Raw genomic sequence first — 16,012 nt, 5'->3', positions numbered from 1 at the left:
ACACCCGTTGTCTGATTGTGGGCTCCAGTTTGCCGCTCTGGCTCAGTCTCTGAATCAGCTGGGGTGCATGATGAAAACGCGGACTCTTGGGCTCCGCCTCCCGTCTGCTGAGTCAGATTCTTAAAAGCTCCTGAGTGTCTAGTGCCCACTGCCCACCCCTTCCATCTTTCCCCATTCCTTAGTTTCCAACAAGGACATCTTCATTGTGGAGAGGAGACTTCCTACCTCACTGTTTGTACACACAGGAGTCCTCGTGGAGTCCTCGTGAGAATAAAAAGGGCAGCTCTTTGCCTGTCTGCATGAGTTTGTTTTGTTTGTGTTATTATCTTCCACCCAAGAACCACCCCCTGCTTTGCCTGTTTGTTTCAGGATGGAAGGAGGAGAGCTGTTTGACAGGGTGGTGGGGAATAAACGCCTGAAAGAAGCTACGTGCAAGCTCTATTTTTACCAGATGCTCCTGGCTGTACAGGTAAGAGAAGCCCTCAGTTCTTGTTTTTTTTTTTTTTTGTTTGTTTTTTTTAAGTTTATTTATTTATTTTGAGAGAGAGAGGGAGCGTGAGCCAGCATACATGTGGGGGAGGGGCAGAGAGAGAGAGAAAGAGAGAGAATCCCAAGCAGGCCCCACTCTGTCAGCACAGAGCCTGACACAGGGCTGTCTCACAAAACGTGAGATCTGGGCGCCTCCGTGGCTCAGTCAGTTGAGCTTTTTCCACTTCCGCTCAGGTCATGATTTCACAGCTCATGAGTTCAAGCCCCCGTTTTGGGCTCTGTGCTGACAGCTCAGAACCTGGAGCCTGCTTTGGATTCTGGGTCTCCCTCTTTCTCTGCCCCTCCTGCACTCATGCTCTGTCTCTCTCCCTCTCTTAGAAATAAATTAGCATTAAAAATATTTTTAAAAAAATTCTCAGGAAGTGAATGACCAAGTACATAATTTTGGTGGAATTTTTATGCTTTAATAAATTCTCAAAATACTTTAATCACTCATTTACATTTTTATAAATGAAATTGACACCTTAGATTTCTGCCTATATGAAGGGATATTTACTGTTTTGAAGAGTGAAATGAACGGTCTATTGTCATAAGTTGCATTTTTCATCTTTCCTACTTTTTAAATCTTTTTAAATTTACATCCAAATTAGCATATAGTGCAACAATGATTTCAGGAGTAGATTCCTTAGTGCCCCTTATCCATTTAACCCATCCCCCCTCCCATACTCTCTCCTGTAACCCTCTGTTCTCCATATTTATGAGTCTCTTACGTTTTGGCCCTCTCCCTGTTTTTATATTATTTTTGTTTCCCTTTCCTTATGTTCATCTGTTTTGTCCCTTAAAGTCCTCATATGAGTGAAGTCATATGATATTTGTCTTTCTCTAATTTCGCTTAGCATAATACCCTCTGGTTCCATCCACATAGTTGCAAATATCATTTTTCCTACGTTTTAAAGATTTTCTTTCTTTTTTTTTTTTCTTAAGATTTTCTTTTTAAGTAATCTCCACCCCTAATGTGGGGCTCAAACTGACAACCCTGAGATCAAGAGTTGCAAGATCTACTACCTGAGCCAGCCAGGTGCCCCTAAAGATTTTCTTGAAAACAAATTTATAAACACTAAGCCCTTTACCCAGTAGTTTTCTATGATTTGGGGTAATGTGGTTGTGAGTAACCTGGCTTATGGTTTCATCCCAGCTGTAAGGGGTGTGTGTATGTGTGTGTCTTGTCTGTCTGTCTTTACTCACATACTTACTCCATAAACCTGAGGGTCATGCCTCCTTTTCCGTGTAGTACCTTCATGAAAACGGCATTATACATCGGGACTTAAAGCCAGAGAATGTTTTACTCTCATCCCAAAAAGAGGACTGTCTTATAAAGGTAAGAAAACTCTTTCTGTGGCCACCCCAAATTTCTATTCGTAAACTTTAAAGATTCATCAAGTAAAAAGTGGGAGCATAAAAAGGTAGAGAACTTGACCCTTCCACTATTAGCAATTATTTAAAAAAAATTTTTTTTTAACGTTTTATTTATTTTTGAGACAGAGAGAGACAGAGCATGAACGGGGGAGGGGCAGAGAGAGAGGGAGACACAGAATCAGAAACAGGCTCCAGGCTCCGAGCCATCAAACCCAGAGCCTGACGCGGGGCTCGAACTCACGGACCGCGAGATCGTGACCTGAGCCGAAGTCGGACGCTCAACCGACTGAGCCACCCAGGCGCCCCAAAATTCACCTTCCTAGCAATTATTTTAGAGACCAGGTGGTATTGCTTTGATTCAGATTCTTATGGGCATTTACTGAGCTCCTCTTTATAGGAGCCACTTTTGTTCTGAGAATGGAAGGAGGGATCTAGATGGATGAGAATCACATTCCTTATCTTCTCCTGCTTTCTAAGGTGGTGCTTCCCAAGCCTGGCTTCCTATAGAATCTCCTATTAATTAAAAATAAATAAATAAATAAATGAATGAATGAATGAATGAATAAATAAATAAATAAAAATCACGACACCCACACTGCATCTCACAATCACTGAAGGTGGCATCTGGGTGCCAAGTATTTTTTCCAAGCTCCTCAGTTATTCCAGTGTTGGGATATTGGTTGAGAAACCAGAGCCTAAAAGAAACCATGGATAACTGATTAGGACCCTAGAGTCTATGATAAGGGTCACAAACCTTTTGTAAGGTTACAGAGAACCACGGAAAAGTTGGAGAAAAAACCTTCAGCTTTCTTCGCTTGGAAATTTTAGTTTAAACAAAATTCCAGATTTTAACAGCAGGCATGGACTGTATAGGATAGGAACTGATCTAGCCTGCATAGCTTTTGGGACTGGCAGACTATGCTGATCGTTTAATTTTATTTTGCCATTAAAAATGATTCCCTTTTGTCCTTAATTTTAGATTACTGATTTTGGGCAGTCTAAGATTTTGGGGGAGACCTCTCTCATGAGAACCTTATGTGGTACCCCTACCTACCTGGCTCCTGAGGTTCTTAATTCCTTTGGGACTGCTGGATATAACCGAGCTGTGGATTGCTGGAGTTTAGGAGTTATTCTTTTTATTTGGTAAGAAAAGTTTTATTGCTTCAGAGTCTGGTTGGAAGTAGTTAGGTGAAAACAGAAACGTGCCCAGGTAGAGAGCTTGTGTTTAATTTGGGTGACTTATCTTGACCGTTGATTTAAAGAAAAATCTAATCTATAAATGTCCAAATGCCACTGAGAATGCTACTTGATTTCTTTTCCTTTCTTTCTCTACCGATGTTAAGCCTTAGTGGGTATCCACCTTTCTCTGAGCATAAGACTCAAGTGTCCTTGAAGGATCAGATCACCAGTGGAAAATTCAACTTCATTCCCGAAGTCTGGGCAGAGGTCTCAGAGAAGGGTATGGATATGAAAAGGTTAAGAATTTGTCGTTCGGTAAAATGTGTGTGCCGTGGTGGGAATTTCTTTTCAAGCTGTTATGTTTCTCCTGTTACTTCTTATTTTCTATTGTTTGTTTTGCACCTTTTGAGGGGCAGAGCAAGTTATTAAGAACATGGGCTCCTCAACCAGGCTAAGTGAGACTCATGTTTTGGGTTGGCTACTTCCTAGCTATGTGACCTTAGGCAAGATACGTAACCTCTCTGAGTCACCCTTTCCTTTATATGTAAAGCAGGTACAATAAACTTTACCTTAAGGGGTTTTTGTGAGGCTAAGTGGAACAGAAGCATGTGCCCTGTACCTATTTAAGGGTACAAAATAATAAGTAACTTTTCAGTTACAAAGTCTCCTGTGAATGAGCATGTAAGAGCTAAAGTAATTACTTTGTGTTTTAGGATGTAAAAGTGTAACTTTGTAATTCTCAAAAGGGCAAGTAGAAAACTAAAACTAAATGTGAAGTAACATAGGTGATTCTGTTAAATCTTAGAATGTGAAAGGAATAATACTGTTGCAGTAGAAAGGCAGTCTCAGCATGGTGATTGCTGTTAAGCTTTGTTTCTGCCAAGCCTCCAGTTCCAGGGAGCCTGTTGCTGGCCGAGAAACTCTCTCTGTCATTCCATGGGTCTCGGGAGAGTTGGCCGAGCATCCTGAGCGTCTTAGAACGAGGCAGAAGTTCAGATTTAATTAGTTTGAAGTTGAATCCAGCAACGAGCGAGGGAACAGGGGGCGAAGAGGTTGTGATGTGCAAGCAGGGAGAGATGGGGGGCATCGAGGTCATTCCTGGTTTTCTCAGAGAGCTCTAAATACAAAGAGGAGGACAGGGGACCCTGTCCACCACACCTGTTGGCTGGCAATGACCTTAGCCCCCCTCTCTTTCTGGATGTTGGCCTGTGATTCTGGCATACTTTAATTTTGCAGATTTAATGTATCTACCATTTTTACTATGATGTGATAAATTATCCTATTGCTTTAGCTCTGGACCTTGTCAAGAAGTTGCTAATAGTGGATCCAAAGGTGCGTTTTACGACAGAGGAGGCTTTAAGACACCCATGGCTTCAGGTGGGTATGGGGCAGTGCTCGCTAGCATGAACTATATGGGCAGCCCTCAGCTGTGCCTGAGGGATGAGGAAGAAGTTGCAAACACGTTTGCTTTGTTGAGTCTGTTTAGTGCACTTGCTTGAGATTGAGCTTTAAGTGTGTCGGGTATGTTTATGTGTGTATATGGGTCGTGAGTATAAGTGTATCTTTGGGTATAACCGTCCCAACTTAACTTGTGGCTCCTGGGGTAGACAAGCTCACTTTATGGCCTGTCCTAGGCCCACTCGGGTTCCCTGAGTGTGCAGTTTGGCTGTGGTACTTTGAGAGGTTGTTCCAGCTGTAAACCTCCACCCCCAGCTGTGTCATCCTCTTTCCTCAAACCTCTCACCCTGAACAGGTGGGGTTGGCTGCATTCCAGCTGCCTTCAACCTTAAGTCACGGGAGGAGGAGGGCAGATTCTCTGGGGGAGAATCTGGCTATTTGTTTAAGCCTAAGTAATTGGGCATACAGGGTCTCGCTTCTTTTTTTTTGGGGGGGGGGGTGGAGGGCAGGACCAGAAGGAGCATCTTAAGCAGGCTCACGGGCACATGAGCCTGATGTGGGGCTTGATCTCATGACTGTGAGATCATGACCTGAGCCGAAATCAAGAGTCAGACGCTCAATAGACTGAGCCACCCAGGTGCCACTAAGGGTCCCACTTCTTATTCATGGCGAATAAACATGCCATTACTGCAAAGTTACCTGCACCTTTGAAGTCTGTATTACCTATGTGTCCCTCTAGGGGTTTGTGGCTGCTGTTAGATTATACCCTGACCTCATTCTAGCTGCCAGACTTGGAAGTCCTTTGTGGCTTTGCTGGACTAAACTTTGGTTTTAGAATTAGCTCCAGCATGGTTGGGCAGGTTTTCTGATGGATGTCAGACCTTCTGTTAAGTACGGTTCCATTCAAGCACAGACATACCCATTCTTGTTAACTTCTAGTTGGTCTGTTTCCTATGGGGATGGGGAACTTAACCAGCTAGCTTGAGCTAGAGGCTCAAGTACTGTGGGGATCACCTGGTCCAGGAACTCCTTGGGGCCATCCATTCTCAGAACTCTGCTTCTGGAACTCTGGGAAGACTGCCTCTATTCTTTTTCTGTTCCAGCCCTCCACACTTAACGTGTTGCTCCCGCTAGCTCAGGTGGAGAAAAACAAATCCTTAAAAGAAAAAAAAAAAAGTAGATACATTTGTTTGGGCTATTGCCCTGGAAACAGCAGTCTCCCTCCGCCCCCAAGAAATCTGTCAGATGATTTAGCACTTAATAGACCACACAGATTTGAAACAGCAGGACCCTAGAGACAAGGAATTTGGAAACAAAGGGTGCCTTTGCATGTGGGGATTTAATTTTGGTGAAAAAGAAAAACATGCCTCTTGGCTCTTTTTATGTGCCCTAATAGGGAAACTCTTGGGGCCAGATGTGGAGGTGGAGGAGCTGTGTTAATCTTGAAAAAAACAGAGCTTGCCAGTTAGGTCAGGGAACAGGGTCTGTAGCTGTCCGAAATTTACGAAGGAGCATAGCCTGTTTTTCTTGTTATGTTTGTCTCCAAAGAAAACTGTTACTAACAACTGAGGAAAAGGTGAAGTTCAGCCCTGCCATGGGGGTCTCACCTGAATACTCTTTTGTCCTCATTGTGTTTTTGCTGCAGCATTGTGTTTTTGCTGCAAACGGTGGAACTGGACACAGAGTGAGGACCAGAGTGCAGACGCTGCCCACATAAATCATCTGCTAGTGATAGTTTAGGTTTTATTTTGGGAAAATCCAGTATTTTTGAAGAAGCCAAATGGTTTTGTGGGTCTGGCCCTGGATGGAGTGTTTGGAATGTGAGTTCCAGTCTCTCCTGTTATTAACAGTTCAGTTTGGGGAACATCCTTTATGTCGACTTTTTGGCCTCATATTTACCTCTTGAAATAGAGAATTCCTTCCTACTTGTCTTTGAGGCATATTACAGTTTAATATTTTTGAATAGGTTGTAAAGCTCTGAAAGGAAGGCTATTTTCAGATACCCATTGCTACCTGCCGTATTTAATGAGCTCCTTTTCCATGTTATTGCTAACTGATGACTTGTTTAAACACAGGCCAAAATAGGCGTGTGGTCGGTTCTGTTTGGCTGTACTGAAGAGTTGCCATTTGGGGCATGGGGTGTGGTTTCATTTCCTCATGCATTCATTCTTTCAGAGGACAGTTAATGAGTTCATGTGTCAACACTTACTGGGGATACAGAGAAGAGTAAGTTAAGTCCTGAACTTGCGGGGCTGATGGTCTGGGTGGGGGCCAACCCCGACCACAGTCACAGGCCAGCAGTGGGATACACGTGGTAACAAGGGTAGGTGCAGAGTATGGGGGGATGCTCAGAATGAGACAGGGGCTTCAGGTGCTCACAGGTTCACACAATATGAAGAGCATCTAAAGGTTCAGTGGCCTGGGGATGACATGCGTGTATCAGTTTGCTGAGGCTGCTATAACAAAATAGCACAGGCTGGGTGGCTTACATGGCAGGAATTCATATCCTCACCGTTCAAGGGGCTAGAAGTCCCAGTTTCAAGATGTTGGCAGATTCGGATTCGGTTTCTCCTGAAGCCTCTCTCCTTGCCGTGCAGATGGCTGTCTTCTCTCTGTCCTCACGTGGTCTTTTCTCTGTGCTCACATCCCTGGTGTCTCTTTCTCTTCTAATGAGGACATCCTTTGTATTGGATTGCGGCCCCACCCTAACAGCCTTATTTTAACTTAATTACCTCTTTAAAGGCCCTGTCTCGGGGCGCCTGGGTGGCTCAGTCGGTTAAGCATCCAACTTCGGCTCAGGTCATGATCTCGCGGTCCGTGAGTTCAAGCCCCACATCAGGCTCTGTGCTGACCATTCAGAGCCTGGAGCCTGTTTCAGATTCTGTGTCTCCCTCTCTTTCAGACCCTCCCCCGTTCATGCTCTCTCTCTGTATCAAAAATAAATAAACGTTAAAAAAAAAAAAATTAAAAAAAAAAAAATAAAGGCCCTGTCTCCAAATAGTCACTGGGGGGTTAGGGCTTTCACATATGAACTAAGGGGGTGGAGGTGGACATATCTTAGTCCATAACAATGGGGAGCAGCATTTTCAGTGTTGGTTTTGTCCCTCTGACATGGAGGCACCTGTGACTTTTATGGTACCTGGCTCCTAAGGTTGCTCACAAAGTATTTGTTCACTGAGTAAATGAGAAGGTGGTTGAGGTGGATGGGCAGGAAGGCAAGGAGGGCATTGCCGGTGGAGGCTGTGAGCAGGTATAGGAGGAAATAAGGGAAGGAATTTTGAGAGTGGCATTACATAGGAGGTGAGATTCTAAGGGAGATTGTAGAGCAGAATCCGGATGAACCTGGTGCTCTCAAAATGGGCAGTGGGCGCTACATGGAGTGATGCAGAAAACAGTGTGATCGAAGCGGGTGATCCAGCTCCTCGATACACAACAGGTGTCTTAATCCCCGAGCACTGCAGTTATATATGCCTCGAACTGCTGAATGTTGGAGGCCTTCACCCCTATGTCCTCTGCTCCCCGCTACCTCCACCCTGTGTTGCTCTTGGCTCAGTGTGGGGAGTGGGAATCATGGGACTTCGGAATCAGGCAGCTGTGGGTCCATATTGTGTGCACACTCCTTGTTAGTGGCTGAGCCGGGCTTCTAGCTGGCCCCATCCTAGTCCTGGATGTTCACCTTTCTGAAGGTGGCGAGAGCTGTGCCTGGTTACCTTTCAGGGTTCCCAGATGCAAATCCTTGAGGCTTGCGGAAGTGAACATTCCTGGAGGTGGGAATTACCCTCACAGACATGTGGGCAGGATTTCTGTGTGTGCACATGCACCCCTCTCCCTGCTTCTCTGTCTAGCAGCACAAAACCCCTGTAATGCTATGTATGACCTGTTCATCTGTCTTCCTTTCTCATTAGCTCTGGGATATTGTGGGCTTGAAGTCCTTCTGGTGACTTGTGTAGCCCTTGCTGGGAGAATTTTTCTGGGGTGCTGTGTTGCTTGGTTAGGGTGGCCCTAGTAAATGACCTTATTGTTGGCACAGGGAGTGGGCACCTCCTGGAAAGATTTGGGGAGCTGCAGGGAGTCAGCCCTCAGGGAACTGAGCTAGTCCCAGCCTCTGGCTTCTCGATTGCCATCTCTCAGGATCTGGGATGCTAGTCCTGAAAGTCTCTTGACTGCTAATGTCTGTGGTTGTCTCTGCACTCCTGACAGCTCTGAGGCCTGTGGGTTTGATTCAGCCAGTGTTGACTAAGCATTGACCGCTGATTAGATTCCTCTGGGAAGGCAGAGGAGAGGAGCGCGTGGTCCTTTCCCTGCTGGAGCCTTAGCAAGAGCATGCCTTTTGGTGGACTGACTGGGTGTCCTTACCCACTTTCCTCTTTCCAGGGGCATCCTAGACCTGTCTTCCTAGGAACTTTCGTTCTTTCAGACACAGCCCACTTAGGTTTTTTCATTTCTTCACAGGATGAGGACATGAAGAGAAAATTTCAGAATTTGCTTTTTGAAGAAAATAAGTCGACGACTGTACCCCAAGTCCCAGCCCAGGTATTTCGGATGATGGTCATTAAATGTAGTAGCCTCAGTTTTAAAGAACTAACGAGCAAGGGTGAGGAGCTTGAAAGGTCTCCTTAGTAGCAATTGCTTAATATTTTTTGGAATAACGTCGTAGATATTTTGTTTCCACTTGATTGGCCCTAGCACCCTTAGAAGATTTAATAATGAAGAGTGTTTAACGCATTAAACAAGCACAGCTAGGGATTGTCATTCAAGAGGTCTCCTGCAAGGCAGAATTGGAAGACTCTAGTAGGAGTTCAAATTTAAACTTGTTGAAAATTTAAAATCTGGGTGAGTGGTTATTTATTGGTTACAATTTTATTTCCCCCAAAGTTGTTAGTATACTTCAATATCTATTCATTACTATCCTGCCTTCTTTTGGTGAATAACATTCCCCTTCCTAATGTCCCCTGGGTATTTTATCAATGGGAAAATAAAGACACACACAAAAAAGATGGTCTTCCCAAAAAAGAGCAAGATTTGGGGCTCCCAGCAAGAGGTTTTGTAGTCCCTTTAAACTTCATAATTTAGGAGAAGATGACAGAGAGGAGGGAGGGCGGTTATGCTGCTTAATGTCAGTATTATATCAAGTGCTCACAAGCCACAAGGGAGAGAGAAATGTCCGTTTGATAAGCATGTCTGAGTCCAGGGAGGCATGGTGGGGACTCAGGTGTCCAGGGGGACGACTCCTAATTCTTGGTACTAGAAGTTGCACATGAAATGCTCCAAACTTACCAGAAGCATTAGTAGGACACTTTGATAATCTTAAAGCCGACAGTTCTCTTTGAACATTCTTCCCTTTTTATTTCCAGCCTTCCACGAGTCGAAAGCGACTTCTTGAAGGGGAAGCAGAGGACGCTGACACCACAAAGCGTCTGGCTGTGTGTGCTGCTGTGTCGTGAACACTGGCTGAATGAAAGCAACCTGCCTTCTTGGACCCTGCTGCCACTTTTTTTGAAGTCTGTGTTTTATAGTTTGTATCGTAATTATGGGGACGGTTCCTTTTCCATGATCATCAATACACAATTCTAAACCTAGCGGAACCTGGGCTTTGTGCTTCTGCTTGATGTTGAGCTCTTTACTTTCATTGCCTTTTTTGTGTATTTGAAGTTGCGTGCTTTTTTTCTGAAATGCTTATTTATTTTTGAGAGAGCATGAGCGAGTGCATGAGCGGGGGAGGGGCAGAGAGAGAGGAAAAGAGAGAATCCCAGGCAGGCTCCAGGCATGCTGTCAGCACAGAGCCTGACGCGGGGCCTGAACTCTCAAACCTGGGATCGTGAGCTGAGCTGAAATCAAGAGTTAGACGTTTACGGGGCGCCTGGGTAGCTCAGTCGGTTGAGCATCTGACTTCGGCTCAGGTCACGATCTCACGGTCCGTGAGTTTGAGCCCCGCGTCGGGCTCTGTGCTGACAGCTCAGAGCCTGGAGCCTGCTTCAGATTCTGTGTCTCCCTCTCTCTCTGCCCCTTCCCTGCTCATGCTCTGTCTCTCTCTGTCTCAAAAATAAATGAAAACATTAAAAAAAAAAAATTAAAAAAAAAAAAAAAAGAGTTAGACGTTTAACCGACTGAGCCACTCAGGCGCCCCTGAAATTGTGTGCTTTTTGTCTGGTGCTCTATGTTGGCTGGAACCTGTTGGGTTTCTCAGAACGTATCCCTGGTCTCAGCCTGGGTGAGCCGCATACAAATTTGAAAAGCCCCTCAGAAAGTTGCAGGGAAAGCGGCACAGCAAGGCTGGGGTAGAGTTAGTAGAGACTGGCTGGCTGCCAGAGTCCTCATAAGATGGGAGGAACCTTGATACCATATACTGCGGGCCAGTTTTAGATTCTCATCTTGACCTTCGTGAAGATACAGGTCCATGGTCCCTGAAACTATGGGACCAGAAAAGTTGTAAAATCTGAAAATTTTCTCATTTTACGAAGAATACACTGACCATTATGTGTAACACTCAGCAGAGTCCTGTAACCAAACATTTAAATGTTTTGCAGTTGGGGCGCCTGGGTGGCTCAGTCGGTTAAGCGGCCGACTTCGGCTCAGGTCATAATCTCGCGGTCCGTGAGTTCGAGCCCCGTGTCGGGCTCTGTGCTGACAGCTCAGAGCCTGGAGCCTGTTTCAGATTCTGTGTCTCCCTCTCTCTGACCCTCCCCCGTTCATGCTCTGTCTCTCTCTGTCTCAAAAATAAATAAACGTTAAAAAAAAAAATTAAAAAAAAATAAATATTTTACAGCAAATATGCAAAATAAAAGGGTTAGAGAAGACTGTAAGTAGCCTCATGTCAGTTCAGGTCAGTTTTTCCAGTGAAATGAGTTATGGATAACTCTCAGGTTTTAGAGCTGTTTGGGTTTTTTTGTTTTTGTTTTTGTTTTTTGTTTTTAAGTTTATTTTGAAAGAGAGCTTGTGCCAGCTGAGGAGGGGCAGAGAGAGAGGGAGACAGAGAATCCCAGGCAGGCTCCACACTGTCAGCATGGAGCCTGATGCAGGGCTTAAACCCATGAAAAGCGAGATCGTGACGTGAGCGGAAACCAACAGTCAGACGCTTAACTGACTGAGCCACCCAGGTGTCTCTGAGCTGTTTGGATGTTGGAAATGTAAATAAGGCATGTGAGCATGCCTAAAGCCCCTCCCTTGGTTGGTCTATTCCAGTTCTCACAGCGATTTCTTTGGGCTAAGTCCTCTGACTGCCCTCATGTTGTAGGTGAAGAACCCAGGCTGAAGGAGGAAAGTGAATTGTCCACTGTCATACAGCAAATGGCAGAGGTGGGACTCAACCCAGATCTTTCTGATTCTAAAACTAATATTCCTCATCTCCTCAGGCCCATATATAGTCAGACTCAGGGATATTGACTCACACTGACAAAACTCACAAGAGACTGATCTCTAAATCCTGAATGCCAGTGTATCCAATAATTATGAATGGGTACAGCCCCATGATCTGTGGAAGTTGGGACACCTTGGTGGCAAGGAACAGAAATCCATTCAAGTCACTTCATGAAAAAGGAGATTTATTTCAAAGTATAGGTGGCTGGGCCTGGGATCCATCAGGAGCCCAGGCAGTTGTAATGCCTGGCTCGTCTTGTCTCTTTCTGACTCACTGATTTTTGCTTCTGTTTTAACTTTGGCTGGTTGGCCACATTGTAGCTCACCTGCCATGCCAGGAGTTGCTTGTCTTATAACTTTGGCTAGTAGCTACATTGTAGCTCACTGGCCATGGCAAGAGTTGAATGCCTTGGTTCAGATGCCACTGATAAACCAGCCAGGGCATCAGGGGCACATAGCTGTTGCCCTGGGCAGTTGGGTAGTGGTTGGTGATTTCCATTAGAAGGGTGTGCAAGCATTCTGAGGCTTGGCTGGCCTGGTGTGTGTGTGTGGGGTGGGGGTGGGGGGGGGGGGGGGGTAGATGGGGATTTGAATGGTTTGCATATTTAAAGGAATGAGGCTGAGATTGCCAAGTTAGATGGGTTTTTAGCTCATTTGAATATTTAATGTGAAGGCTGTGGTTTCTTAGGGCATTTTTTCCCTCTTGGTGCAGAGTCAGCCAGCCCTTCTCCATTTCCAGAGCACTTTATATTAGCTCCCTCTGATTATACCTACCGTAGTAGGCAGAATAATGTCTCCCAAAGATGACCTCATCCTAATCCCCAGAATGTACGAATCTGTTCCTTTATGTGGCAAAAGAGATTTTACAGATATCAGTTGAGTTAAGGATCCTGACATGGGAAGATTATCCTGTCTTTTCTGGAGGGGTCCAATGTCATCACAATGTTCTTTTACGAGGGACACAGGAGTCAGAAGAGATGAATGAGCCACTTAGAAGAAGGAGGAAGGGGCCACAAGCCAAGGAATACAGGCAGCCACTAGAAGCTGGAAAAAGGCGATGAAATGGATCCTCCCCTCAGCCTCTTCTGAAGGAAACAGTCCTTTACACTTTGACTTTCACCAGTGGAAATGGTATCAGACTTCTGAACTACAGAACTAGAAGAGAATAAGTTTGTGTATGTGTGTGTGTTTAGATGTTTATTTTTGAGAGAGAGAGAGTGAGCGAGAGACAGACACACACAGCATGTGGGTGGAGGGGCAGAGAGAGAGGGAGACACAGAATCTATAGCAGGCTCCAGACTCTGAGCTGTCAGCAGAGAGACCGACGCGGGGCTCGAACTCACCCACTGCAAGATCATGACCTGAGCCGAAGTTGGACGCTTAACTGACCGAGCCATCCAGGTGCCCCAATTTGTGTTGTTTTAAGCTACCCAGTTTGTGGTAATTTGTTATAGAGACCACCGGAAGCTAACATTCATCAATAAGGAGATTTCTGCTGCTTTTTTGGGGCCACCACCTGGCATCCACTTCCTCTTTCTGACCTCACTCTAGTTTTCTGTGGAGGGAATTCTTTTTCCTTTTCCCATGAAGTATGGGGAGAAAGGGGGAGATGGTAAAGCTAAGGGTCTGCCTCTCTCCGCACTATGGAAGCTGATGGGGTGCCAAGGGTTTCCTTCCCTGGTGGAGCTCCTCCCACTGGCCTCCCACCTGGAGATGGGCCCAGGGCTTTGAAAGGAGCAAGTGGAGCTGGGGTGGCAACATAAATGTAGCAGTATTGTGCGAATCTGAGCTCTCTGCGCTTCCTGACTTTGGCTTTGGAGTTGATGAGCTTTTCTTTCCTTATGTGTACGGTGAGTGCAAGAAAACTACCAACCTCAAATGGTGTTTGTGAGGATTCGGGGGTGGGGGGTGGTCCATTTGAAGTGCCTGGCATGTGATTAGCAATCTATCCGTGTTGGCCTCCATCATTAAAGATGGGAGGGCCGCATAAGTGGCCGTGAGGGAGCCACAGAAAGTCCTTGAGCAGGGAAGTAACATAATCTGTTGGGCTTGTGGGGGGTGGGGGAGGGGGAGGGCACACAAGATGGGCAGATAATTGAGATGCCTTTGACCAAACATTTGGGAAATGTCAGGACTGGGTGGATGGTGGGTGCAGAGGTGCAGGGGCATTTCCCAGTGCCTGAAGTAACTGCCACTCCCTTGCAATGTTGCCCCACGGTGGCCCTGCTGCATGCCTGGATAATGGTGCAGTAGACCGTTCTTTTTTGTGCCTGTCCTCACCTCATGTCTCTTGTGGTAACTGGCTTGCTATTTTTCTGGGAGAGGCATCCCTCCTCCCACTCGTCCTCACCCCATGTCCTTCTGGAAGGGCTGACCCCATCCTCTTCCTAGAGGGGCTCAATCTAGCCAGGTTTGGCCAATCTTGCTGTGATTGGCTCAGGTAAGGACTTGTAATCCAAATGAGTACAACGGAAGTCAGCCCTGAGACTGGCTGGGATTGTTGGCAAACAGCTCCTGCTTTCCTGGTCATGTGTGACCTTGGTGCTGCCCCGGACACTGGAGAGAGCTGTAAGAGAAAGAAATCAAGGAGGGAAGCAGAGCTGAAAGAGATTCAAGATTTAGGTCACTGCTTGAGCACCTGGATCCAGCTATGCCTGAAGTGTGGTACGACCCCAGGGCTTTTAAGTAGGTTTCCCTTTTTGTTCTAGTCCAGGTTGAATTATTGTTGTCACTTGTATCTGTAAAAGGTCAGACTAATAAATTCAACCATTTACAAACTCCCAAGAAACCCTTGGAGACTTTTTCTAGTAGGGAAGACATTCACTGCTGTTGTTTTTCTGCCAACTTCAGGGTTTTCAGAGAGGTTTGGGGCAGAGGCTGGAAAGCGAAGATGTGGGAAGTAACAGTCCCTCCAGCCCCAAGGTTGAGTGAACCCCTCCCAGCTAATTATACCACAGAGTTTGGGAGCAGAGCCCCTTTCGTTAAACTTTTAGGAGTCTTGGAAGGATAGGGCCAGAATTGTACCAGAGAAGCCTGGAAAGCTTGGCATCATCTGAAAGGTCACGTCGACCCTGTGAGGCATTACTGCCCTTCTCCCCATTTGCTGATTTAGAAACCAAGGCCCTGTGGCTCAATCAAGTCACCTGGTAAAGGTTTCTTTTCGCGAGAGGTGGAGGCCAGACTTGAACTGAGACTTCCCTTCTCCAGAGCCCCTGGCTTTAACCAGTACACAAAAGTACTTAGGTCTTGTCACCCGACTACCAATTGGTAAGTACTAGGCTCGGTGCCGGCACCACCTGGATTGTCCCAAACATGCCTTCGTCGTTGGCCTTCCTGATTAAGGAGAAACAGGCCCCCAGAGACATTACCCGAATCACGCAAAGGATGGTGGAGACGTGGGACTCGAGCTCCAGCTTTTGCCTTGAGTCTGGCTGTCCCGGGGACACGGGCATTCACTGTACCACCTAACTCTCGCGAACGTGCTTGCACACTTCCATGACGGGGATCTCATCACCTTAGCGGCGTTCTCCACCCACCTCCTCCCCCGGCATATATTAGGGCTAATTCCCTCCTGGCCCAGACCCTCGCCGCCAGCCCGGCGTGACGGGAGAGGCAGAAAGGGCAGTGCAGGGGCTGGGGGCCGGGCCGGGGGTCGTCCGCAGTGCGGCAGGCGGCGGTGCTCAGTACGGAACGGCGAGCGCTCCAGCCCGGCCGGACGGGTGCGGCGGGGGTGGGCTCGACGCCGGGAACAGCGGCCGGCTCCGGAGGGCGCAAGGCGGGGCGCGCGGGGAAGGGGCGCGGCGAGTGCGCGCTTGCGCGGTTGGGGGGACCCTCGGAGGCGCGCGGGGAGCTGGTGCGGCGCGTGCGCGGTTGTGGGGGGGGTGGTGTGGGTTGCCGCGGCGGCGCGCGGTACGGCGGGAACATGGCGCGCGGGGCCGGCGCGCGCGCCTAGCTGGCGGGACCGTTAGCTCGAGGCGGACGCGGCCCGGGCCCCGCGGGGATGGAGCAGTCGCCGCCGCCGGCTCCCGAGCCAACACCGGGGCCGACCCCGGCACGGAGCCGTAGGCGGCGGGAGCCGGAGTCGCCGCCGGCGCCGGCGCCGGTGAGTGCGTGAGGGGCGCGGGCCGGGAGACTTTCTTTGTGAAACTCCGTCGGTGCGAGCCGGGCCGGGCCT

General features: G+C 47.3%; 2 protein-coding genes across 6 annotated transcripts in view; both read left to right on the top strand.

The window, feature by feature from the left end:
• The window catches only part of CHEK2 (checkpoint kinase 2), a 47,470-nt gene extending 36,931 nt beyond the window's left edge, over positions 1-10,539 (top strand). For 3 of the 5 annotated variants that reach the window (XM_049619788.1, XM_049619789.1, XM_049619787.1), the window contains 7 exons: positions 370-469; positions 1,781-1,867; positions 2,885-3,048; positions 3,249-3,364; positions 4,376-4,461; positions 8,935-9,015; positions 9,837-10,538. In XM_049619788.1, the coding sequence (XP_049475745.1) occupies positions 370-469; positions 1,781-1,867; positions 2,885-3,048; positions 3,249-3,364; positions 4,376-4,461; positions 8,935-9,015; positions 9,837-9,926 (724 nt within the window). In that variant the 3' untranslated portion in view covers positions 9,927-10,538. Of the gene's footprint in view, positions 1-369; positions 470-1,780; positions 1,868-2,884; positions 3,049-3,248; positions 3,365-4,375; positions 4,462-8,934; positions 9,016-9,836 lie in introns of all 5 variants that reach the window. The other 2 variants (XM_049619786.1, XM_049619785.1) reach the window with 2 other exon arrangements.
• Positions 10,540-15,726: 5,187 nt separating this feature from the next.
• TTC28 (tetratricopeptide repeat domain 28) overlaps positions 15,727-16,012 on the top strand; it is a 622,119-nt gene continuing 621,833 nt past the window's right edge. The window contains exon 1 of the mRNA XM_049619809.1: positions 15,727-15,940. Coding sequence (XP_049475766.1) covers positions 15,839-15,940 — 102 coding nt within the window. The 5' untranslated portion in view covers positions 15,727-15,838. The remainder of the gene's footprint in view (positions 15,941-16,012) is intronic.

Source organism: Panthera uncia (assembly GCF_023721935.1).
Source record: "Panthera uncia isolate 11264 chromosome D3 unlocalized genomic scaffold, Puncia_PCG_1.0 HiC_scaffold_8, whole genome shotgun sequence".
NCBI lineage: Eukaryota > Metazoa > Chordata > Mammalia > Carnivora > Felidae > Panthera > Panthera uncia.
The sequence above is the reverse complement of the archived record's forward strand: the minus strand, read 5'-3'. Positions and strand labels throughout refer to the sequence as shown.